General features: G+C 53.0%; 1 protein-coding gene and 1 long non-coding RNA gene across 6 annotated transcripts; one reads left to right on the top strand and one right to left on the bottom strand.

The window, feature by feature from the left end:
* Positions 1–1,016: 1,016 nt before the first annotated feature.
* LOC141584807 (uncharacterized) lies at positions 1,017–6,209 on the bottom strand. The gene is made up of 4 exons (XR_012518002.1): positions 6,158–6,209; positions 5,795–6,006; positions 1,176–1,355; positions 1,017–1,087 (listed from the first exon to the last, which is right to left on the bottom strand). It is a non-coding gene; the product is annotated as an uncharacterized LOC141584807 (long non-coding RNA).
* Positions 6,210–6,402: 193 nt separating this feature from the next.
* On the top strand, positions 6,403–21,266 carry TSKU (tsukushi, small leucine rich proteoglycan). Of its 5 annotated transcripts, XM_074400423.1 has the most exons (4): positions 6,403–6,538; positions 9,874–10,250; positions 10,342–10,470; positions 18,711–21,266. In XM_074400423.1, the coding sequence occupies exon 4, from the start codon at positions 18,719–18,721 to the stop codon at positions 19,796–19,798; it is 1,080 nt and encodes a 359-aa protein (XP_074256524.1). In that variant the 5' UTR covers positions 6,403–6,538; positions 9,874–10,250; positions 10,342–10,470; positions 18,711–18,718; the 3' UTR covers positions 19,799–21,266. The 5 variants fall into 5 exon arrangements, with proteins under 5 accessions (XP_074256524.1, XP_039318178.1, XP_074256523.1 ...); XM_039462244.2 differs by lacking the exon at positions 9,874–10,250; XM_074400422.1 differs by having other exon boundaries at positions 9,874–10,470.
* Positions 21,267–25,656: the final 4,390 nt, after the last annotated feature.

The following is a 25,656-nucleotide window of genomic DNA, read 5'->3' as shown; positions in this document are numbered from 1 at the left end:
TTTCTTCAAATGTTCTCTCTGCTCCTTTCTTTCTCATCTTCTAAGACTCTCACAACGTGTATTTTGGTCCATTTGAAGGTATCCCAAAGGTCCCTTACGTTCTGTTCATGTTTCTTCACAATCTTTTTTCTTTATGTTCCTTAAACTAGACCATTTTTATTACCCTATCTTCAAATTTGTGGATTCTTTCTTTTGCCTCCTCAAATCTGCCTGAATCCCTCTAGTAAACTTTTCATTTCGGTTACTGTTCTTTATGGTTCCAGAATTTCTTTTTGGTTTCTTTTTAGGTTTTCTCTCTCTTTTTTGATCCATTTTGTTCATACATCATTTTCTTGACCTTATTTACATCTTCTTTCAGTTTTTTTTTTAAGTATATTTAAAAGAATTGTTTTAAAGTCTTTTTCTAGTAGATCTGCTGTCAGGTCTTTTTCAGGGACAGCTTCTGTTTATTTATTTGTTTTCCTTTTAATGGGCCACACTTTCCTCTTTCTGTGTATGCTTTGTGTTGAAAACTGAACATCTGACTCTAATGATGTGGTAGCTCTGGAAATCCAATTCTCTTGTTTCCCTAGGGTTTGCTGGGTTTTGTTATTGTTTATCTATAGATGTTGTAGGCTGTTTCTGTGCCCAGGATCAGCTTGAGGTATAAACTGTACTGTTTTTCTGTTGATGTTGTAGACTGTCTCTGTTGTAAATGTCAGCTTGCAGTGTAAATTCAAAGTCTTCTGGAGTCTTCTCTGAGCCTGAACGTTTCCCTTAACATATGTGGTCACTTTCTAACTTTTCCTGTATATACAGTTGCTTTTAAATGTTCTAGTCTTTAATGTCTGGCTCCCAAAGGGGAAACAGAGAAAAAAAAAATAAAGGAGAGGGAAGGGCTCTAGCCCTTTAAATCCTTTGGCAGTCCCTTCAGCTGGAGGAGGAGAGTCTTGCAACAACAGGGGAGATGCAACAACAATGGCCACCTGTTTCTGTGTCTGTATTTCTTTGATTAGAAGCAACAATCAGTGATCAGAGCTCAGATATCCAGTGTTCACTACAGGGTCCTTTTTGTCCACCCTGGCTCTCACAAGCTGTGTGCAGGTTGCTGCTGGAAAACACACAACCACTTAACATGGGGCTGTAACTGCTTTCATGTTAACAGCTGAAATTGACTGAAATCAAGCACAACTTACCGTCCCAGACTTCCCTTGGAAGTTTCATGCCTTCAATAGACTTCAGTGTTCCAAAACAGTTACATCAGGCAGATTCTGCCAGTGCAATTGTTTTCTAGGTGGGAAGATGGATTCCTGATGCTTCCTACTCTGCCATCTACCCAGAATTCTCTTCTCTGTCCAGCTTTACAAACATTTTTCCTATGTTGTAAAGTGAATTAACAAATTATAAGAGAAGTAGCCAACATTCATCAAATACTAATATAGTAATGTGTTACTACATTCCAGGCAGTGTTATACACATGCTATACAGATAATTCATTTAATCTTTGCAACAACATTTGATGTAGGGTCTATGGTTTTCCTCATTTTACAGACAGTAAGCCAAGATTCGGGGGGTGGGGGACGGTTAAGAACTTGCCCACTTTGAAGCTAGGATTCAAACCTGAGGTTTGGCTCCAAAGTCTGCACCTTGCTATAATAAATGAATGAGTGAACAAATGAACAATCTTACTCATTACAGAGGTATCCTCAGTATTCCCTTGCATCACAGAGGAAGGGTCCTAATAGTAGAATTATGGGTTGGGGACGTCAGGGAAGGCCTCCTGGAAGAAGTGATACCTGAGCTGAATTTTGAATAATAAGTAGGAGATGGGGCAGGGCAAGGGGCACTTCTGTGGGCGCAAAGAAAAGCAAAGACCCAGAGGTGGTAAGGAACTGCCAGAAGCCGCAGGAAACCACAACAGCTGGGGATGTTGGAGCATCAGGCTGAGGCAGGGCTGAAGAGACAGCTGTACTGAGGCACAGACCAGGTGTTTCCAGGCTCAAAGGAAGAGAACCTGCGGGAAATGGAAATGTCTTTGTGCAGGGTGGCAGGGCTTGGAGGACAGCGAAAACTGCAGCTGCTAGATTGAACTGAGAAAAGCATCCCAGGCAGGGGAAAAAGCATGGAGGTGGAAGAGTGGGAGAGAAATATTTAGGGAAGCATTTTGATTTGGCAGGATGGGAGAAGCGTCTGTCATGCATTGACTGCTGAGACACCAGCAAAGCCCAGGCACAAAATTCCACCCTGCAGAGGAATGGCTGGAGTTCTGTTCGTGCACCAGTCTTCCGTTCCAGCTGCAATCCTGGGTAAGTCACTTCTGAGCTCAGTTTCTACATCTGTAAAATGGAGGGGAAAGTCAACCACCTAACAAGCCTGTTCAGAGGTTTAATGAGAACACGTGTGGAAAGTCTTCCAACTCCAAGATATTCTGTCCTGTCCTGAAGTCCTTGTACCAATATCAGAATCACCAGAGGAACTTTTAGAAAAATAATCTGCCACATGCCACATCTACAGAGTTGGGTTCGGGGGGTGGGGGTGGAGACTCATTCTTTTTCTTCCAGGTCTTCTTTTCTGCTATTTCCACACATGGTCCTGATGCTCTACTAACTTAGGACCTGCCAGCTTCTGACAGTTGAAAAGAAGAAAATGCAGCAAGATAAATAGAGATCCTGGAGGCTCAAGGAGATATATTGGATCTGAAGGGTTTTCTGGACAGGGCTTGACAGCTATAATGGACAGGAAATGAAAGACCTTTCTCAAAACATGGGAAATGGGACCTTTCTCAAAACGAAAGGACGAATAGTGTCTTTTGACCTCCACTCAAGAGCACTTCAAGAAAAGAGATCTTCAACAGATCACCTCCAGCCACAGTATGGCTGTTCAGGTAAGTCAATGAAAATCACACCACAGCCAGACACTGTGTAATCCCAGCACTTTGGGAGGCCAAGGCAGGAGGAGTGCTTGAGCCCAAGAGCTCGAGATCAGCCTGGGCAAGATGCTAAGACCCCCGTCTCTACAAATAATTTAAAAATTATCGAAGCACAGTGGTGGTGTGCCTGTAGTCCCAGCTACTCAGGAGACTGAGGAAGGAGGATCCCCGGAGCCCAGGAATTCAAGGCAGCAGTGAACTATGATTGCACCACTGTGCTCCAGCCTGGGTGACAGAGTAAGACTTCTTCTCTAGATAAATAAATAAAAGCATACTGCATCCTACAGCTTATAACACATTTGCCTCTGTACTAATTCATTTGATCACCCCAATATCCCTGGGAGATAGGGCTTCTTATTTATCTCCATTTTACAGGTAAGGCAACTGAGGCTTAGGGGAAGAAATGACTTACCCAAAGTCCATAGCTAGCCAGGGATAGAGTAGCAATTTGCACCTGGGATCCTTAGATTCCCAGGCCTTTCTGCTATACCACCTCTGCTCTTTGTGGAGATTATAAAGCAAGAGAAAGAGCACTGGAGCCCTAACTGTTGTGCTAGCTCTGCAGAGAACATGCTATGTAACCCCAGACACATCTCTTGCCCTTTCTGGGCCTCACCACTATCCCTCTGGTGTGGTTGTTTGGATGACATCATGATCTTAAAAGTACCCAGCACAGTCCCTGACATGCTACAGTGGCCACGATGATCACAAGAAGGGGAAGAGAATGGTGAAAATGGTGGTGCTTATATACAAAGGGCATGGCAACATCATAGATGGAGGGGCCAACTTTGCCAGTGAGAGGGCTTCCAGGGGCGAGGACACTGAACAGACTTGATGAATGGAGAAGGTCCACCTCCTTTCCCTGATTTCTAGGTGACTAGGGGACTACAGCTTGGGATGTGTAAGAGGGGTGGCCAGAACTGATGCTGGAGAGTTAAGGTGAGGTGGGGGCATATCACATAGGCCTGGAATGCCACGCCAACCATTTAGCTGTTGCCACTGAAAGGCTTTAAGCAGGCCAATGTCATGATCCATTTGCAGATTTGCAGTTTAGAAAGGGCACTCTTGCTAGAATGTGGGAAGCAGGCAGAAGAAGAAAGTCTAGAGGCACAGAGATTCTCAACTGAAGGCACAGTGGGGTAAAGTTCATGGAGATCCTCCAGCTGAAGCCCGGAGGGTCACCTCCCGCTAAGGGGAGATCAAGAGAAATGATGAATGTGGAAGTATTCAGAAACTGCTGCCAGCTATCAGCCAAAGTGTGAAGGGCTGTTGATGACTTTTATGTTAAATGTGAGGGCTGGAGCCTCCAGTTCGCTGGCTCGACCCTGCACATACAGTGCAGTGGGAGTTAGCATCCCTGAGTTCTCAGGAAATGAGTCCTTTCGTCTCCAGGTCTCAGATGCTGAACTTGAGACTCACTAAACAATTCCACATGGAGCGGAGGATGGAAATCCTTCGTCCAGAGCAAGGTGGGGAGGCCATTCCTTCAAACAAATGTCCCTATGGGAGGGGTGGAAGCAGCAAGAATACAAGCTAGACAAGCCAGAGAGTCCGGAGGTCATTCCCGGGCACCCCTCCCCTCCCAAGCCTGCTGGGCTTTCTAACTTCTACACCAATCCCTGATGGAAGACCTTTAGCAGCCGCACAAAGAAGCTTCCTGTGAGCCAGAATAATGCTTCACCTAAATTACCCTGTTGATTCCTCACAACAACCTCTTCTATAGTTGCAGAAACTGAGTCTCAGAGAGGCTAGGTAACTTGCCTAAAGTTACCCAGAGCTGGTAAGTGGCAGGGCTGGAACCTGAATAATCCTGTCCGAGCTTGGCCCTCACCGGATGCTGATTGCAGGTCTCTCTTCCATCAAGGGCGGGGGGGGGGGGGGGGGGGGTGGGGATGGGGGGCGGGGAGGTGGCGGGGGACCTTTAGAGAGGGGAGGGTATGGGAAGGTCGGAAATGGGAGGGGTCTGGCTCCTCCCTATAGGCCCCAGGGGGTGTGGAGTGGGGTCCCTGCAGCTCTTTTAAGCTCAACAGTGAGGAAGACACTGGATACCAAATGGCCCATGGTGCTATCCCAAAGACTCAGGAGGAGTCTGAGCTGGATGATCACAGCAGGCCTCCTAGTTGTGGAAGCTGGGATTCTAATCAGGAGAGGACAATGGATGGAGAGGAGAGAGGAGAGCTCTCCCTGCCTCCACACATACAAGACCGGACTCCCAGCCTTTTCTCTGCACCTCCCTAACTGGCAGGGTCCACAGGTCTCAGCCCAAGCCATTTCCAAGACCATAAAATGGCTCTGAGTGCAGGGAGGACCTGCAAGACCAGTTTGTTTTCTGGGCGGCAAATTTGATTTTGCTGCCCTGAGGCCTGGGGTAGTGGCCTCTACTCCTACATCACTATCTCCCTACTTTTCTCCTTCTTCCCAAGGTACACAAGTGTGCATGCACACACAGACTCAAGCAACTCCTTTTTTTTTTTTTTTTTCCTATGAATAAGAAAAAGTAATAAAGAAAGAAGAATCAAACAGACAGGGTGTGTTGACAAGTGTGAGCCACTGCAGGGGGGGACACTGCCCAATCTCCGCACCCTGGGGCCCTCTCCAAAGTCTAGGAGAAGCTCCAGGGAGGTCCAGGGCCCAAGACCAAAGCCTCTATGAACTCCCCCACCTGTGAACTGCCCCTCCCAAGGTAGGTATTGTCTGGGTGTGTAGACTGGAAGCCACACACACACCCAACTCTCCCCTCCTAGGGAATGCATCCACCAGGTCATTTCTCCTTCAAACCCTCATTTTAAAGTGTCTTGGATGCTTTCCTGCCCTTTTTAGCATAAAGAGGGGTTAGAACCGAGGAGCTGCAGCAGGGGGAATAGACCGAATCTGCTGCCTACTCACTCGCCAGTTTCCCTTCTTAGAACTCTAACCAGAAGTCAATGGTTCGCTCCATAAAAGAAAAACTCAGATCTGTCGACTGTCTCTCTCCTCTCCTGCCGGCTTTTCTGCCCGAGCCGGGCTCTCTCTTCTCTGTGGGTTCGTCTTTCACCAAGTCTTTCTCTGCTTCAGATTCTTGGTTTCTGGCTCACTGTCGTCCCTGAACCTCTTTCATTCTTTAAAAAAAAAAAAAAAAAAAAAAAATGGGGAGGGGCGGTGAACATGCAAAGAGGAAGCCGTCACCCACCCACCCAATCTCTTTCTTACTAGCAACTGATTCCCTCTTTCTCCACACACACGTACACGCACACACACACGGGCACGTACTCCGGCGACCTCCAGATGTTCCCGACCGTGCGGCCATCTGCTTAGATCGCTGGGGCGCGCAGGGGGAGGGGGCAAGGATCCGGGATGCAGGAAGCTGCGAGCAAAGCCGACTGGAGGGGGCGGGAGCTACGCACTTTTGAGACGCTCCCTAGGGTGGAACCCCGGCTCGGCGCGGGCTCCGCGGGCGGGGCGCGCTCCGAGAGAGGCTGGCACTTTGGCGACATTCCCTGAGCCGCCACCCGGCGCCCGGCAGTGGGGAGCCCGGCTGCGGGCGGGGACCAGGGGGCGGGCCGCGTCGAGCGGAGAAAAGCGCCGGCCTCAGGGCCCGCGGCCGGGCCGCCGGGGTGAGCGTGCCGAGGCGGTGGCGGCGCCGGCTTCCAGGTGGGTGCGGGTCCCCCGGCGGCGCGGGCGTCCGCGCTGTGGGCGAAGCCCCCGAGCCTCCGACCCCGTCCTCGCCGCCCGTTTAGCGGACGGGGGCGCCGGGCTCAGGGGCGGGGCTGGGTCCCGCCGAGGCCGCTCAACTTTCGCCGGACGCCTGGGGCTGGGCGGGAGCGGGGGACGCCGACCCAGGGGAGAGGGCGTTCGGGAGACAAAGGCTCCGCTCCCGGGCGGGGGGCGCGTGGGTCGGCGCCTCTGGGGTCTTTGTGCGGACACGTGCACCTCACGTTTGTGGGTCTTTGTGGATTTGCGGTCGGGGACGCGCCGCTGCCGGTGCCTTTGTGTGTCCGCGGCTTTGCGTGGCTGCTCCGCACCCGTATCCACGTTTGCGGGCCTGCGTTTGGCGGAGGGTGTCAGTGGGCGCATCCCGTGTGTCCGCGTACGTGGTCGGTGCCTGCCGACGTGTCTGGGCTGGGTGTCCGCGGAGGGTGTGCGCGCCGAGAGGCCGACGCCGCCCCACCTCCCCGCTCCCCCGCTGTCCGCCCGGGCCCCTGACTTGGCTCCAAACTTTTCTCCCGGTTCCTCGGGCAACAGCCCCCGTCCTCCCCACCGCAGCTCGGCCGGGGGCGCAGGCAGGCCGCCCCTCTCCCTCCCTCTCCCCCTCCCCCTCCCCCTCCTGAGGTCCCACGACCGCGAGGGGCTGCAATGGGATTGGTGATCCAGGGATTGGCAGCGCCTTGGGACTGGCCGGGCCGGGCCGGGCCGGGGCTGGGCGGAGAGTGCGGACTCCCCGGCAGACCCCCGCGGGAAGGCGGAGGTGAGCGGTCGGTCCCGGGCTCGGGCTCGGGGTTGAAAAGAGGAAGGGACTGGGCGGCTGGCGTTGCCCTCCCTGGCTTCTTGGAAAGAGTGTGACCCAGAGAGATATGTCTGTTGGGGAGACCCGCCCCGCTTTGAGACCCGCTCTCCGTTTGCAGCCCAACCCCAGAGTAGGGGGACCAGACCTCTGACGCGGTAGGCGAGAGGGCGACCGCCAGTCCAGATCCGGGCATGCCCGCGGCTGGGGGCAGTGGGAGCCTTGCACACTTAGGTTTCAACTGGGACGGCCACTGGCCCACTGCACTGCGCTGGCAAGTTGCTCAGCTTCGCAGAGGCGCGGTCACTCTGGTACGGACAGGGCCAGAACTCCCTCGCGGCTCGGGGTGTGCGATGGGAATAACCAGCGCTTCTGGAGCCGGGCGGAGAGCGGCACCCTTCGAGGAGGTGACTCAGGTCCGTCGATCCTTTTTTCATCCTTGCGCGCTCTACCCTTCGGGTAAGTCTAGACTTGCAGCGCCGGACTGACGGGAGAGGAGGGACGGACTGACGGGAGAGGAGGGACGGAGAGCGTCAGGAGCCTACGGAACTTTTGAGCCTAAGTCGCAGAGATAACCCTAAACACCCTCTTCCCCACCGCTCACTCCAGTCTTTAACCAAGAACTTTGTCGGATGCTGCAGACATGATGGGAGGACACAGGCCGCTAACCCGGGAAAGCGAAAGCCGCGGGCATTTTCCTTTTCCTCTCTGGTCTCAGTTTCCCTTCTGGTAGAGGAGGTATTAATAGCCTCTCCTGTTCTGCTGACTGCTTCAGATCCCAGAACCTAGAAACACTTTGATGTTTAACCGACACCCCCATTCTGACCTGACCTATTCCGAGGCACTACTTTGCTTCCCAGGAAGGCTGCAAGGGCCATCGGCCACCAGCCTTCCACCTACCCTTCCTCCAACATCAGGTTGAAAGACAAAAACGAATAAATGAGTCAAAAATGGAGTGAAGGGCGGGGGGTTGACCTTTTCTCCTCTTACCTTTTAAATCACAGTTTGTAGGTGGTAGAGTCCAGATTGGATTTCTTCTTAATCATAACTCCTGGGTCAACACAGGGGATGCACTTAAGAGTTCTTGCATCCTTTCGAAGAGCAAAGCTGGCGTGGGCACTAAGGATAATTCCTAAAGAGGGCTGGGTCCTCCCTGAAAGTCCACTGGCGGAAACAAGTCCTAAGAGGTTCTGTGGGAATAACCCCGGAGGGAGGGGCCTGACCGGAGGTTACTCCTGCTCACGGTTTTGAAGTTAGTGGTACACAGGGGAGGCAGGAAGTGTCTCCCACAAGAGGAGCAGCATGTGCAGGACCTATGCGTGAAAACAGCACAGGTGGTCAGCATGGTAGACTGTCAGATGCAAGGTCTCGAGGGTGGTGAATTGGAATTGAACTTGAGGCTGGAAAGGAAGGCAGAGGCCAAATCACCAAGGCCTTGAATGCCAGGCTGAGAAGCTATATTTGAGCCTGTAGGCAATGGAGAGCTCCTGGAGGGTTTAAACCGGCCCAGCAGGATGGGGTTGGTGATTTATGAAACCCTTCTCTGGCTTGTGGGTGGTGCCGGAGGCTGGGAGACCAATCTGGATTTTACTCTCACTCCGTTCCTTCCTACCTCTGTGGCCTGGGACAAGTAACTTACTTAACATGTGAGGATACTAACTCCTGCTTCACTGATCTGGTGCGTTAAATAAGATAATGAATTACATGTGCAAATAAATGAAAAGTGGTTTGTAGTGTGTATTACATTGTGCCAACATTTGTTGGATTGCATGAACAATAGAAGGCAGGGACAGCTTTGACTCTGGTCCTAAACCTGATTTCACCAGTGGGCAGAGCCCTAAGCATCCTGCAAGGTTGCACCAATTGTTACGTTTCCCACAAAGCAGAAGGATGCTTTCTGTCCATGACATTTCATTCATCTGACTTCTCCCCTTCATGTGGCCAGGCTTCATGCAGGCAAGGAGGTAGACACACATACATAGATGGTCACAGAAGTGGGCCAGTACCTTGACAGGGGCAGCCCAAGGGCCATGGGAGCTCACAGTGTGGGTGGCCTTTCCTGGATGAGGGACAGATTGGACTGGGAAAACCTCACAGAAGAGGTGGCTTTTTAAATCACACATGTGAGAGTTTGCTGGTAGACAGAAGGGTATCTTTGTTTTTCATCAGAGGGAACAGCCTGCGCAAAAAGGTAGGTGGCTCTAGAAGAGTCAGGCCTCTGGACTAGAAAGCTGTCTCTGTGGGATGGGTTTAAAGAGGGAGCTGTGGTGGGGTCCCAGTCTTCTGTTGGGAAGTGCATTCTGGTACCCAGCACGGCTGGCAGTTGGAGGCAGGGCCAGGAGTGAGGCTGTTGCAGCAGGCCTCCTGAGCCCAACCAGGACAGGTGGAGGACTGCCCGGCTTAGGGATGAGGGAGAGGGAAGACGGTGACCCCACCTGCCCCGGGGGAGCTGCAGATTTGATGCTCCGCCCTCGTTCTGTCACAGGTAACACAGCAGCTTCTGCCTCCTCTGACCTCTGTGACCTTTCCAGCTAACCCTTCCCAGTCTCTTGGGAGTGGCTGGTCAGCATCTTGTAGCCACACCGGGACCCTGGACGGTGCGGGAAAGAGGATCCAAGGCCTCTGGGATGAACTGTGGAATCCTCTCCATCTTCAGCCCCTGCCTTGCCTCAGGATTTGCGGGGATCACAGCTCCTTTTTTCGTCCCCAAAATCACCCACTGGGGACAGGAACCAAGATTCAGTGAATACCAGTGTGTGCCAGGCTGGGTCTGGGTCTTCACTTTGCCTCATGTAATCATCACTGCGACCCATTGGGACCAGCGCTAGGATTATCTCCATGTTGCAATTGAGGACTCAGAGGGTGAGGGCACAGGCAAGCCTCAGCAGTGAAGGCCCTGTAGAGTTGGAACCCAGACTGCCTAGCTACAAAACTCCTGTCCTCTGCCCCATAGCGCCTCCTCCTGTGACCATGTACGCTGCCTCGGGTTGATGGGAACTTGAAAATCTTCGGGAAGAAGACATTGGAAGGAGACAATCGTATTGGGAACCTTGCCCATCTCCCTGTAGATTATCCTCCTGGGGTAAGTTGCTAGGCTTACAGATCCCTGGGATCATGTCATGGAGGAGGCCAGATACTGAATGTCAGAATACCTGGGTCCTGGGTCCAGCCCCAGTCCTCTCTGGCTATGCGACTCTGGATGGATCACAGAACCTCTCAGCTTCTCGACACAGCTCTGGGCTTACAAACCACTCTGGGCTTCTTTACACAGCTGTAAAGTAGATATAATGCCATCTAACCTGCTGAACCTGCAGGGTGACTAAACAGACGGTAGTTGAGGAAGCAAGGGAGAGGGTGAGAGGTGTCCTTTGGTGGGGTGGCAGAATTCTAGGTGGTACCTGGTGCATCTTTACAGGGTGTCTGCTCTGTACCAGGCTCAGTGCTCAGCTGCAAGGGCATAAAACAGTACCTGATCCCATCCCTGCCCACAGTAGGTCAGACAAGTAAACATGTAAGTACAGTCCAGCATGACCAGGTCTAAGCTGTCTTGCACGTGTACTCATTTGTAAGTTAAGGCAGAGTGGATTTGGAGCTAAGACATCTGGGGTTGAGTCCTGGGTCCTCTCCTTCCCAGCTGCATAACATCCATTTCTTTGTCTGCAAAGTAGGGACGTAATCCCGAGTCAAGACCATGGTGAGGCAGAAGTGAGATGCTGGCAGAGAGCACATGGTAGGCTGCTGTGTTTGTCCAGATGTGCTGCATTAGTGGGTCTGTTGCAAGAGCCGGCCCTTGGGGCTCCAGGAGTCTGGCCTTGAAATTCTTTCTGCCTTGCGTTTCCAGAGCTGACAAAGTGGTTGGAGGGCAGGACGTTTCTGAACCGTCCACCTGGGGATTTCCTTGGCATCAGCCCGAGTGAGCTCATGACTGAGGGGAGCGGGGTGAGAGGCAGCGAGGCTCTGAGGAACAACTGGTCGAGACAAAGGCTGGTCTTAGGTGGGTTCTGGGGCCCTGTGCCAACAGCGCCCTGTGGAAGTTGTCGAGGGTGGCAGAGGGAGCTGAAAGATGTTACAGACCAGAGATGCCGTAGTGTAGCACTAGGGGCAGGCAGCTGGGGCCAGGTGGGTTCAAGCTTGAACCCAACACCCAGAAAGCTCTCTTTGGAGAAGAGAGTTCACAGCTTTACCAGCAGACACCAGGGAAGTGCCTGGAGAATGTTAGCACAGGCAGTCTTGGACCTGCTGCACTCCTGGCACTGCACTGGGAACTTGAGTGGGGAGGAACATGAAGAATCACATTTCGACTGCCTTCAGCAGGCTTGGCAAATCACTGTCACTGTCTGCCACATGTTGAGTACTAGTATGGCAGATAGTGAGTGGAATCCTTGCCATTCTGTCGTTTACTCCTTTTAGCAACGCCGTGTTCTTCGCCCTGTTGAGGAGCCTCGGAGCATACAGAACTGTACCTAGTAGGTACAGAACTAGGTTCACACCTGGTCTGGGTCTTGCAGTTGACCTGTTCATCCTGCTCTTATTCCACACACCCTCTAGGCCTGGCCCTGATCCCAGGTGGGGGAAAGAACACACAGGTGAAGTAGGCAGGGCACTGCCCCAAGCTGCTCACACATCAAGTAGGAAAACAGCAGGTAACTCACAGCAGAGAATTTACTGAAGGAGGCCTGTGGGGTGAGAGGCCAGGAGCGAGGGTGGCCTGGGGCCCAAGTGGACAGAACAGGCTTTGTTCTGCTGGGAGCAGGCCAGGGGTAGGCGGGATGGCTGCGTGCAGTTCTGGCAGTCATGTGAGGCATCAGGTCCCAGGTCCCGGGCCCTGCTCTGCCACTCCTTGCTATCACTGCCATTCCTTGCTGTCACTGCCCCTCTCTGGGCCCCAGTTGCCCATGATTCCTACGGGGCCTTCCAGCTCCCAGGCCCTGGAATTCTCCAAGTTTGGAGATGTGTTAGCAGAGACTGAGAGTTGTTCAGAGTCCAGTAAGGTGAAGGCTGTTCCCATTCTGGCTATCAAGGAGAGTTTCAAATCTCGATAGGGGGCTGGGGACAGGTGGGAAGGGGAGAAGGTGGTGACAGCTTGCAGGTGCCTCGTGCATGGGAGAACTTGATTTCTGTGGGTAAAAAGCAGAACCCAAGAGGTTTGATAAAGGGAGTGATGTTGCCGAAGCTGTGTGAGAGGGTCTCATAGCAGTGTGTACGGTGTCACCTGGGGAGACCTGCCTGGAGCCTGTTGAGGACATACCATTTACTCTTTGTCCTTGTAGGCCATCAGCAAACCTAGAGTCACTGTGGACCTGGCCGTGTTGGCCCAACAATGCATGATTCATGGTGCCTGCACTGGAAACCTTACAGTATATCCCCAAATCACATGGATGCGGTTTCTAAGCGCATGTTTTCCTGTTCTTGTGTTATGTAACCTGGTCAATCAGTGGATATCTCTTATCTTCAGGTCAGGGTTTGGAAAAAAGTGTGGAATCTTGGCCCAAAGATCCCTTTCTCCCTCAGCCTTCTTTGGTGGCTGCCTGTCTTCGCTTCTCTTTCCCCTGGGGGTAGCTACAATACGGGTCCCAAAGGGAGGCAGTGTGAATACTGTTACACAGATCAGATAACCAGGGCTCGAAGAAATAAAGAAAACTGGGGAGGTCACGTAGATAGTGGCAGCTGTGGGACTAGAGCCCTAGTCCCCTGGGTCCAAAGCTGATGTTAGTGATCTTGTTTTAAGTTGGCCTTCTGTTCTCATTGCTGGTCTGTAAGCCCCATGAGGACAGGGACCCTATTATCTATCCCAACCCCCCTGCCCCCACCCCCGACACTCCCCCCCCTGGTCTAGCCTAGTGCTTTGAATATACTTAGTAGAAATTTAGTCCATGTTTTTGTTAAACTTCAAAATCCTGCAACTCTAGAGTTGGATTATCTAAACTGAACCTCTTACTGTGAAGCTGGAGAAACTGAGGTACAAAAAGAGGAAGAGACTTGTCCAGAGATGAGATGAGGACAGTCCATGGCAGAGCAGGCACGGAGACCTAGGGCTCCTGATAGTCCTGCAGGACTTCTCTCGTCACCATGCACAGTTGCCCTGTCACCTCCCTGTCAGTGCTCCAGAGTGTGGGGAGGGAGGTAGTGGGTGACTGTGTCTGGGGGGACTTCATTTACATTGACTGCACACCTGTTAATGTCCTGGAGCTGTACTAGGCATTTCACACGAGTGATCTCTAGCTCTTGCCGCAACTCCTTGAGGAAGGGATTGTTAACTCCATTTTAACTCCCCATGACATCTGATATGGATTGGCTGTGCCCCCACCCAAATCTCAACTTCAGTTGTATCTCCCAGAATTCCCATGTGTTGTGGGAGGTGCCCAGTGGGAGGTAATTTAATGGAGGAAGCTTTTGCTTCCTCCTCATTCTCTCCTGCCACCGCCATTTAAGAAATACCTTTTGCCCTCCACCATGATTGTGAGATCTTCTCCAACCACGTAGAACTGTTAAGTCCAATTAAATCTTTCTAGTGTCTATTGGCTAGTCTCAGGTATGTCTTTATCAGTAGCATGAAAATGGACTAATACAGTAAATTGGTACCAGTAGAGTGGGGCGTTGCTGAAAAGATACCTGAAAATCTGGAAGCAACTTTGGAACTGGGTAACAGGCAGAGGTTGAAACAGTTTGAAGGGCTCAGAAGAAGACAGGAAGATGTGGGAAAGTTTGGAACTTCCTATAGGCTTGTCAAATGGCTTTGCCCAAAATGCTGACAGCAATATGGACAATAAAGTCCAGGCTGAGGTGGTCTCAGATGGAAATGAGGAACTTTTTGGGAACTGGAACAAAGGTGACTCTTGTTATGTTTTACCAAAGAGACTGTCAGCAATTTTCCTCTGCCCTAGAGATTTATGGTACTTAGAACTTGAGAGAGATGATTTAGGGTATCTGGTGGAAGAAATTTCTAAGCAGCAAAGCATTCAAGATGTGACCTGGTGCTGTTAAAAAGCATTCTGTTTTATAAGGGAAGCAGAGCATAAAAGTTTGGAAAATATGCAGCTTGACGATGCATTAGAAAAGAAAGTCAAGTTTTCTGAGGAGACATTTAAACCAGCTACAGGAATTTGCATAAGTCACAAGGAGCTGAATGTTAATTCCCAAGACAATGGGGAAAATGTCTCCAGGGCATGTCAGAGTTCTTCAGGGCAGCCCTTCTCCTCACAGGCCTGGAGACATAGGAGGAAAAAATGGTTTCATGCGCCCGGCCCAGGGTCTCAATGCTGCGTGCAGCCTAGGGACTTGGTGTCCTGCATCCCAGATGTTCCAGCCACGACTAAAAGGGGCCAAGGTACAGTTCAAGCCATAGCTTCACAGAGTGCAAGCCCCAAGCCTTGGCAGGTTCCAGAACCATTATTCAGTGGCCCTGGGCAGGTGACCCAATCTCTGAGCATCCACAGAAGGGGATAATTGTTCGTTTTATAAAATCCAAAGTGTAGCTTTTGTTCATTTTGCAAAACCCAAACCAAAGCTCAATACCACTGGCAGCTTTCATGTGGTGTTGAGCCTGTGGGTGCACAGAAGTCAAAAACTGAGGTTTAGGAACTTCTGCCTAGATTTCAGAAGATGTAAGGAAATGCCTGATGCCCAGGCAAAAGTTTGCTGCAGGGGCAGGGCCCTCATGGAGAATCTCTGCTAGGGCACTGCAGAAGGGATATGTGGGGTCAGAGTCCCTACTGGAGCACTGCCTAGTGGAGCTGTGAGAAGAGGGGGACCATCATCCAGATCCCAGAATGGCAGCTCACACTCTGTGCCTGGAAAAGCTGCAGACACTCAACACCAGCCCATGAAAGCAGCCAGGAAGGAGGCTGTACCCTGCAAAGCCACGGGGGCAGAGCTGCCCAAGACCATGGGAACCCACCTCTTGCATCAGCGTGACCGAGGTGCGAGACATGGAGTCAAAGGAGATCATTTTAGAATAAGATTGGACTGCCCTGCTGGGTTTTGGACTTGCTGGGGCCTGTAGCCCCTTTGTTTGGCTAATTTCTTCCATTCGGAACACGTGTATTTACCCAATGCCTGTACCCCCATTGTATCTAGGAAGTAACTAACTTGCTTTTGATTTTATAGGCAGAAGGGCCTTGTCTCACATGAGACATTGGACTGTGGACTTCGGGTTAATGCTGAAATAAGTTAAGACTTTGGGGGAGTGTTGGGAAGGCGTGATTGGTTTTGAAATGTGAGGACATGAGATTTGGGAGGGAACATGGGTGGAATGATACGGTTTAACTGTGCTGCCCCCCAAATCTCAACTTGAATTGTATCTCCCAGAATTCCCACGTGTTGTTGGAGGGGCCCAGTGGGAGGTAATTGAAGCATAGGGGGCCGGTCTTTCCCAAGCTATTCTTATAATAGTGAGTAAGTCTCACGAGATTGGATGGGTTTATCAGGGGTTTCTTTTGCTTCCTCCTCATTCTCTCTTGCTGCCGCCATGTACGAAGTGCCTGTCACCCTCTCCCACGATTGTTAGACTTTTCCCAGCCATGTGGAACTGTAAGTCCAATGAAATCTCTTTCTTTTGTAAATTGCCCAGTCTTGGGTATGTCTTTATCAGCAGCGTGAAAACAGACTAATACAACTTTCCAGAATTGCACAGCGTAACAAGTCACTCCTGCTAAGGACGGTCAGCCACCTTCCTCTTCCAATCCTCAGTTCCTCTGCTGTCAAAAGGGGATGAGACTGCTGGCTCACAGAGTGACCGTGCGGACTGAATGAAAGCATGTGTGTCTAGCACTAGCAGAGAGTGAGGGCTGGCCCTGACTGTCACTGTCGGCACTTCCCACTGTGAATGCCCAGCCCTGGCCCAGCACAGAGCAGGGACCCTGGGAGAGGTGTCCACTGTACAGAGCTGAGCAGGGAGTCTAGTCCAGTGCCCTGGGAGCATCTGCAGGCAGTTACCCAGGTAACTCCTGCCTTTTTACTACCATTACCTCAGTTCCGTATCTTCTGGCCATTTGGTGATGACTGCCCTGCGCATGTGCACGGCCCTTGACAGTTTGCAGTGAGGACTAATCAACTTAGGTGAAGATGGCAGGGTTGAAATTGCCACCCCGTAGTGCAGAGGATGAGGCTGAGGCCTAAAAGGGGCAGCAAGAGGTCCCCTCTGGCGAGTCAGCATTTGGGCTGTGTTTGAGCTGCTGGTTACATAAGTGGGAGCTCATAAGAGGCCGCTTGGCATTTCACAGACCCCTTGTATAATCACCTCTGGGAATCAAAGGGTAATCTCGGGGCCTTTGTGGTATTTGTTTAAACCCCAGGAAGGGTGGGTATGAGCAGATCAGCTTAGCAAGGGAGGTGGGGCCTTTGGTGGTAATGAGCCCTGCAGTGAGGAACTCACCCAGGGGAACAAAGGGGGCCTGAAGCAACTTAATATTTTCCTTTTGGTTCCAGACATTGGAACACTCTGTCTTGCCTCAGCTGGGACCATGCCCAGGATGCACCTGGGCTGGATTTAATCCTCAAATTGGCCTCTACAAAGAAAGGGGTGGAAGAGGAGGGGCCCACATGGGGAGGGGAGCAGGGGAGAGGAGCCCCACTTTTCCCTGCCCCTGGGCAAAGCCAGAGTGCAGAACAAGTGGCTAGCCCTTTAAAGTTTCACGCAGGGCTGGTAATACAATCCTGCTGCTCCCTCCCCACCCACCCGCCAGTCTGGAAGGTGGGCAGGTCCCTGGCCCATCTCCACCCCCTCTCCCACCCGCTTCCTGAAGGCCAGAGGGAGGGATGGGCAGGACAGGGGGCCCAGAGCAGGGCCACCCAGATGAAGAGCCCTGCTGGAAGGAATCTTAGTGCCTTCTGTTTCCCAGGCTGCAGGATGCCTTGCAGGCCAGGGGTCACCACAGACTATCCAATTGGTCAACTTAGACGCTCCCACTGCCCAACTTGTCCTCATGCTGGCACCACTGAGCCACAACCATCCCAGGAGCTACAGTGGACATGAACAGAGCCTTTGAATCCAACAGCTGTGGGTGGTGTGCCCATGAGATGTGATAACATGTATGTAGTTCCTGGCATCTGTGGCAGCCACCATTGTAATTATACAGAGGGAGACAGATCTGGGGAGAGGAAGTGGCTCACGGCATAGCATGTGTCAGTGGGAAAAGCCCCTCCTGCCTCTCCACCAGCTACTTTTCCAGTCCCGCCGGAAGCAAGGCATGTGACTAGAGGAATTGGAGTGCGCCAGGCCTGGGTCCCATTCCTGCCCTGCATTTTACTAATTTGGGGTAAAGCCCTTTTTCTTTCTGAGCATCTGTTTCTTCATCTGCATAATGAGAGAAACAGCCTAACTGCCTGCCTAAGGTTAAAGGAAGCACCAAAGAGATGCAGTAGCTTAATCTGCTGTGGGCAAGGGGCAGGGTAAGGGGGAAAGGGGCTCGGGACAGGTGTCCCCAAAACCCATCTGGGAGTCTAGATACCCAGGTTGGACACCAGGGTGTCCAATGAGAAGGGAAGATCCTGCCTCTGGACGACAGGCTAGGGGGATGGGGCAGGTGAAGTAGGGGTGCAGGGGGGCAGTCACTGCAGGCCCCATTGCAGGGAGAGAGCCTTGATCTTGAAGGCTGGAGTGTGGGTCTCAGGCCTGGCTCAGCCCTGGCCAGACCACAGCAGTGGATCATGCTTTCTCTGTCAGTATCCCTTGAGTGCCAGTCCACTCAGCTGTGTGGCTGTGCAAAAGTACCTTAACCCAAGGCCCAGTCCCTCTTGGTAAAAGAGAGAGAATTTTCTGCCTGGCAAGGTGGTCGTGAGGGTCAGATGCAACCGTGCTCTGGGGCAGCCAGAACAGCAGCCGATGCGTAACACTTGCTCAGCAGAGAATGGGGCACCCTGGGCATACCCTCCCCTCAGCCCTGTGGATAAACCTCTCCCCTGGGGTCCAGGTCTAAACCAACCCAGAGACTCTGGACTGTCAGAGCTGGAGAGGCCAGCCTGAAAAACCATCTAGACCAGTGGGTTTCATACTGGGTTCCTAACACCCTAGGCAGGGATAGTGGGCAGAAGTAGAAGGCTGTAGGTCCTCACTTCAGCTGGACCAGGCCTGCCTTCATCTGCTGCTTCTAGTTGAAAATTCACCACCATGCCTCACTCTCATTACCAGACGGAGAGGCAGAGGCCAGAGAGGCGCGGGGACTAGGGACTCTGGGGAGGAGTGTTCAGGAAGCATTCCAGGAGGTCAGGGACTGTGACACCTTCCAGCGGTGTCTAGACTGGGCTCATGTCTGGGCTCATGTCCTGTACGGTGGGTTTAGACTTTCTGGTGCATTCAGTCCTCACTTGTGGCTCTCTTTCTAGCCCCCACCATGCCGTGGCCCCTGCTGCTGCTGCTGCTGCTGCTGCTGCTGCTGACCGTGAGTAGGGCCCAGACAACACGGCCATGCTTTCCCGGGTGCCAGTGTGAGGTGGAGACCTTCGGCCTTTTCGACAGCTTCAGCCTGACTCGGGTGGATTGCAGCGGCCTGGGCCCCCACATTGTGCCAGTGCCCATTCCTCTGGACACAGCCCACCTGGACCTGTCCTCTAACCGGCTGGAGATGGTGAACGAGTCAGTGTTGGCAGGACCGGGCTACACGACGCTGGCTGGCCTGGATCTCAGCCACAACCTGCTCACCAGCATCTCACCCACTGCCTTCTCCCGCCTTCGCTACCTGGAATCACTGGACCTCAGCCACAATGGCCTGACGGCCCTGCCAGCCGAGAGCTTCACCAGCTCGCCCCTGAGCGACGTGAACCTTAGCCACAACTGGCTCCGGGAGGTCTCAGTGTCCGCCTTCACGACCCACAGTCAGGGCCGGGCATTACATGTGGACCTCTCCCACAACCTCATTCACCGCCTCGTGCCCCACCCCAGGAGTGCCAGCCTGCCCATGCCTACCATTCAGAGCCTGAACCTGTCCTGGAACCAGCTCCATGCCGTGCCCAACCTCCGAGACTTGCCCCTGCGCTACCTGAGCCTGGATGGGAACCCTCTGGCTGTCCTTGGTCCGGGTGCCTTTGCGGGGCTGGCAGGCCTTACACACCTGTCTCTGGCCAGCCTGCAGGGGCTCCCCAAGCTGGCGCCCTATGGCTTCCGGGAGCTTCCGGGCCTGCAGGTCCTGGACCTGTCCGGCAACCCCAAGCTCAACTGGGCAGGAGCTGAGGTGTTCTCAGGCCTGGGCTCCCTGCAGGAGCTGGACCTTTCAGATACAAACCTGGTCCCCCTGCCTGAGGCGCTGCTCCCCCGCCTCCCGGCACTGCAGAGCATCAGCGTGAGCCAGGATGTGCGGTGCCGGCGCGTGGTGCGGGAGGGCACCTACCCCCGGAGGCCTGGCTCCAGCCCCAAGGTGGCCTTGCACTGCGTAGACACCCGGGAATCTGCTGCCAAGGGCCCCAACACCTTGTGATGAATGGTGTGGCCCGGGGCCACGTAACAGACTGCTGTCCTGGGCTGCCTCAGGTCCCGAGTAACTTATGTTCAATGTGCCGACACCAGTGGGGAGCCCACAGGCCTATGTGGTGGCGTCACCGCAGGAGTCATGGACTGAGGGGAGGCTTTGGACCTGGGACTCACGCCCGGGAGCAAAGTCTCGCCCTTTTGTCTATGTTGCTCCCCCAAACCATGAGCAGAGGGACTTCAATGCCAAACCAGACTGTGGTCCCCTCCTGCTTCCCTTCCCCGCTTATCCCCCAAGTGCCTTCCCTCATGCCCGGGCCGGCCTGACCCTCGACAGGCAGAGGGTGGGTAAGAACCCCCGCTGCAGGGCAGAGTTCAGGTCCACTGGGCTGAGTGTCCCCTTGGGCCCATGGCCCGGTCACTCAGGGGCATGAGTTTCTTTTCGGACACAGCCCTTTCTTTGCCATGGGCCCCTCATGAGGCCCACTTCATCCTTGTCTATTTCCTTGGAACCTTATGGTAGAAGAAATTGCAAAGAATCAAGTCCACCCTCCTCATGTGACAGATGGGGAAACTGAGGTCTCAAGAAGGAAAAAGTCTAATCTGAGTTCCTATGGGGCAGTGGCATGACTGGAGCACAGCCTCCTTCCTCCCAGTCCCGCCCACTGCACTTTCTTGTCTCTTCCGATAAGCCCTCCCCTCCTCACCTGGGCTCCTCTTGCTGCTCTTGCCCTTTCCCCATTAGCCCAGGAGTAGCAGCAGCAGGACAGGCAGGCGCCCCACCAGTGGCACTCTGGGCCTGGCGACCAGCTCTGGGGCCTGGGCTAAGTCACTCTCCTTTGGTGCCTCTGGTAGCTTAGGGCACACCGGATCCAGCCTAGCCAGTTTCTCACTCTGTTGGGGCCCCCCAGCATCCATACTGGAAACCTACCCGTTTTCCCGAGTGTCCTCGAGATGCTCCCCCAAGGAGCTGCTGCCTTTCCAGAGAGTACCCGGCCGGGAGCTCTGAGGGGCCTCCTGGATTCAGTCCCCACTGGCATCAGCCCTTCTCACCCTCCCAGGAAGGCTGTGAAAGGAGGCAGGGTCTCCCCCACCCATGTTCTCTACCCCCAGGGTAGCATCTCAGCTTCCCAGCCCTGGGCTCTTTGCTTAGTCTTCGTTTTATAAAAGTTGTTGCCTTTTTAATGGACTGTCACTTTCAACCCACATCCCCCACCCCTGCTGGCAGGAGATGGAGACATGTCATTTGTAAAAGAAGAAAAGGGTTGCATTTGTTCACTTTTGTAATATTGTCCTGGGCCTGTGCTGGTGGTGTTGGGGGGAAGCCGGGCATCAGTAGCCTCGTGGGCATCAGGGGCTGGCCCCACAGAGACCCCACAGGGCAGTCAGCTCTGTCTTCTCCCACCTGCCTAGCCCAGCATCTATCTGACTGGTCCTTGATTTAATAAATACTATAAAGAGTTCTTTGCTTCACTCAACTAGTGTCCACTGGCAATCCCTCGGCCGGGCTCTGGGGCCACAAAGATGAATCAGGTTAGGTCCTGCCCTGGGCAGCTTGTTTTCCCTGAAAAGTCTGATAATCTCAGGATTTGGGGAGTAAAGTGAGGTGAGGGAGGGAGTTCCTGCATCCTGCTCACCTCGTTCATCTCCCCACACCCTGTGCCACTGTTCCTGCCACTCCAACTCCAGCCATAGCCATGAGCTTGCCAGGCAGGCCCTTGCACCCCTGTTCTCTTGCTCAGGCGTTAGCATGGGGCCTTGCCCTGGCCCTCACCCCTGTCTCTCAGCCTGCTTCCCATCCAGTAGACCTAGTTGCTGCCGGACCTCAGAGGCTTCCCTGGCCCCGTCCCGGTCCCTCCTCTGAGCAGCAGCAGTGTTTTGTTCTTCCCTGACATTTCAGGTGCTGTGGTTCCCCGGCTCCTGTCTGCACACTTCCACTGACAGATCACACTGGGAGCTCATCTGGGTGGTACCGCCGTCACCAGGTTCCTCCTAACTGGCCAGTCCACAGGGAATGTCTGCTGCCATCACTCACGACAGGCTTTTCCTGATACCTCCTCTGTCCCCAGAACATTCAGGCCATAGGCACTGGTGGGGAGCCTGCCCATTTTGTAATCAGGCCTCCCCAGGGCGAAGTATCAACTAGGCTGGCACCCAGCACTCAAGGCGGGAAAGAGCAGAGGGTGGCCTGGGCGGTGTTGGGGAGGGGGAGGTCAGCACTTCCAGGTGGCTGTTTTGTGCCACGCACAGTAACTCGGTTCTCTAGGAATGCTCATTTCTTCTTCATACAGTCCTGGGGAGGGAGAGATTTTCTATTTTCTCTTTGTTTCTCTTTCTTTCTTTCCTTTCTTCGCCCGCCCCCCCCCCTTTTTTTTTACAGGGTCTAGGTCTGTCCCCCAGGCTGGAGGCTGGAGTGCAGGGGCACAATCTTGGCTCACTGCAGCCCCAACCTCCCAGCCCAAGCCATCTTCCCACCTTAGCCTCCCGAGTAGCTGGGACTAGAGGCACCACCATGCCTAGTTAATTTTTTAATTTTTAATTTTTTAATTATGTTGCCCAGGCTGCTCTTGGTCTTGAATTCCTGAGCTCAAGTGATCCTCCTGCCGCAGCCTCCCAAAGTGTTGGAATTATAGGCATGAGCCATCGGGCGGGCCTTGAAGGAGATATTTTCATCCCTATTTTCCAGGCTCAGAGAGGTAAAGTGAACTGGCCAAAATCACACAATTGGTTAGTGATGAACCCAAGGTTTCAACCCTTTTCTGTGATTTCCAAAACGGATTCTTTGCACTGATTTTCGCGATTGCGTAAGAGTCGAAAGTCCTCACCCGGGGCGTCAGGGTTCCTGGAGGGCGGAGTCCTGCAGGGCGAGGGTAGTCTGGCGGGCAGGGAGGGACTGGCCGCAGGAAGCAAACGGCGAAGCCAACTTTCGCCTCCAGCCGCGCCTGGCTCCCGGCTCCGCTGGGATCGGGGGTGTCTGGCCATAATCGAGCACGAGGTGGCTCTGCAGGCCGGGAGCCTCCGCACGGGGAGGGAGGGGACTCGCGGGTCGCCGAGGCCGGCTGGGGTTTCCGCTCTGCTTATGGCTGGTGGGAGGCCGGGGCTGCGGGTGCAGGATCCCCACCGGGAAGGACGAGCCCACGCAGCTTGGTGGCATGCGCGCCGGTGCTTTCACGGGGCCTTCACCCTGCCCGCTTTTGCAGTGGAAGCTGAGCTCGGGCGGAGGTGAGCTGCCCCAGAGCTGATGCCCGCAGAAGCGCCCTCTGCCCTCGGCCCTGTCTTTAAGGCCTTTAGTTCCACGGTGCTCCCGCAAGGACTCCTTCCATCAGCGCATGCGGGGACTTAGAAAGACACTGACTCGGGCCGGGCGCGGTGGCTCAAGCCTGTAATCCCAGCACTTTGGGGGGCCAAGGCGGGTGGATCACGAGGTCAAGAGATCGAGACCATCCTGGTCAACATGGTGAAACCCCGTCTCTACTAAAAATACAAAAAAATTAGCTGGGCATGGTGGCGTGTGCCTGTAATCCCAGCTACTCAGGAGGCTGAGGCAGGAGAACTGCCTGAACCCAGGAGGCGGAGGTTGCAGTGAGCCGAGATCGCGCCATTGCACTCCAGCCTGGGCAACAAGAGCGAAACACTCCGTCTCAAAAAAGAAAGAAAGAAAGAAAGACACTGACTCGTTGGGTGAAAGTACCGTGAGCCCTACCTGCATCCGAAGCCTCGCCAGTCCCAGGGAATGTGGGGGAGGTGAGAAGAAGCCGGACTGTGGGACCCGGGTCTCACCCTGACCTCCCTCTCCCCCACACCGCCCTTGCCCATCAATGTTGAGTGTTCCTTGTTGGCTAACGTTCACCAGGGTGCAAATGTCGGTTGATATCTAATATTTATCATATGAATGACAGCTTCCACCAATGACCAATATCCACAAAGGGAAACGTCTGTTGGAGGTAATGTCCACTGTATATCAGTGCCCAGTGTTCTAGTAGCTAATTGCAATTATACTTGCTCTGTGCATCAATACCCAATGCCGGTCCATAGCGCAGCTTCTAACGGCAGCAAATGTCTATCCAGTTAAGTCACATGCCCTGTGTTTATTCTTCTCTTTGTTTATTTAAGTACTAGTGGTTCTGTCTACAAGGATTACTGTGTTTGTTGAGCTTGGAGGGAAATCCCTCCTGTGTTTATTCTTTAATTCTCAAAGATATTTATTATTTTCTTTTGCATGTCCATTACATAGTCAGAGTGCTCTGACTTGGAGGTAGAAACACATTGATGTTTCTTTTTTCTTTTCCCTCCCTCCCTCCCTCTTCTTTCCTTCCTTCCTTCTTTCCTTCTTTCTTCTTGTCTCATTCTGTCACCAGGCTAGAATGCAGCGGCGTGATCATAGCTCACTGTAGCCAATCTCCCATGCACAAGCAAGCCTCCTGCCTCAGCCTCCCAATAGCTGGGACTACAGGCATGCATCACCGTGCTCAGTTAATTTTTTAATTTTTAGGAGACAGGGTCTCGTTTTGTTGCCCAGGCTGGTCTTGAACTCCTGAGCTCAAGAAATCCTCTCACCTCAGCCTCTCAAAGTGTTGGGATTACATGAGTGAACCACTGTGCCCTGCCATGTTTCTTGATATATGCACATATGTATATGTAATATGTAAATAATTATATACGTGATACAGGAAGACACAGAAATAATTATATATATGATACAGGAAGACACAGAAAAAGGGAAACTGGTCTGATACCAGAAGTATCAACTCAGGAACAATTTTCTGATTTGCTGAGTTAAAGAAACAGCAACTTTTTCAAAGCGAAGTGATGCATGGACGTGCCAGCCCTCCTGCTCAGGCCAAGAAAGGCTAAGAGCCCTGCTTTTGGCTGAAAAAGGCCAGGCTCCCTAATCAGGTGAGGGCCTGAGGCAGTGACTCCTTAGGGCAGTGTAACTAGTAGCCGAGGCATAGGCTCCAAAGGGAGGCTGCCTGGGCCCAAGCCCAGTCCTGCCACTGGCAGCTGGGTGTCCCGGGGTGAGCCGCTCAGCCCCTCGTTCAGCCTCAGCTCCACATCTGTAAATGGAGGCTTATTAGCTACCTCACAGGGCAACTGTGGAAATTAAGCCAAGGCACCTCCAACCCTTAGAGCAGTGCCCTGTGTGAGAATGTTCAGAGACATCACACTGTTTCTCTTTCTTTTGAACATTCTTCTTTTAGTCAAACTTAGAAGCCTTCCGTGGCTCAAAATATTCTCAAGCAGGGTTTCTTCAGTGGCCGTCAGCTCCCAGCGGGTGATATCATGGAAGTTGTTATGCTCAGGAATTTGTTGAAAAAGACGTCCTGCCCTGTGCCCCAGTACATTTCCACACTGCCCAGCCACACAGCCGCCTTCGGGCCCATCAGTCTTAAAGACACAGTGCTTAGGAAATGTCCTCACAACCGTTTCCTGAGGCAGGTTCGCCACTGTTTCCCCGGGCCTGGCAGTCACAGACGGCAGTCACTGACCTGCTGTGATTTGAGAGGTAGGGAGAAAACCTTCCGCTCTTCTTACTCACCCTAATAGCTTCAGTCTCTGCCTGCAATTCCACCATTTCCCTTTGGCTTAAGCGATGATTGTTGTCTAAAGCCCCATCCTAGATAGGCAAGATCAGGTGAGATGTCTGGGGTGGATGCAGGAGTGGGGCATTTACTAACTAATGGGATGTGAGGGGCACCTGAGCATGCTCTCTAAATGTGTTATACCCTAAAACATGTTTTTAAAGCGGTGGGTTGATACAACAGTTGTTAAGCCCATGATGCTAGAGACAAGATTGTGAGCTCCCTAGAGAAGGCAGCTGAAGGGTAGGGCCTTTTATTCACATATATGCCCCCTTCTCCACCCACTGAC

Source organism: Saimiri boliviensis, chromosome 6 (genome assembly GCF_048565385.1).
Source record: "Saimiri boliviensis isolate mSaiBol1 chromosome 6, mSaiBol1.pri, whole genome shotgun sequence".
Classification (NCBI taxonomy): Eukaryota; Metazoa; Chordata; class Mammalia; order Primates; family Cebidae; genus Saimiri; species Saimiri boliviensis.
The sequence above is the reverse complement of the archived record's forward strand: the minus strand, read 5'-3'. Positions and strand labels throughout refer to the sequence as shown.

Coding starts and splice junctions, on each gene's coding strand:
- TSKU (XM_039462243.2), top strand. CDS start 18,719: ATGCCGTGGCCCCTGCTGCTGCTGCTGCTGCTGCTGCTGCTGCTGACC.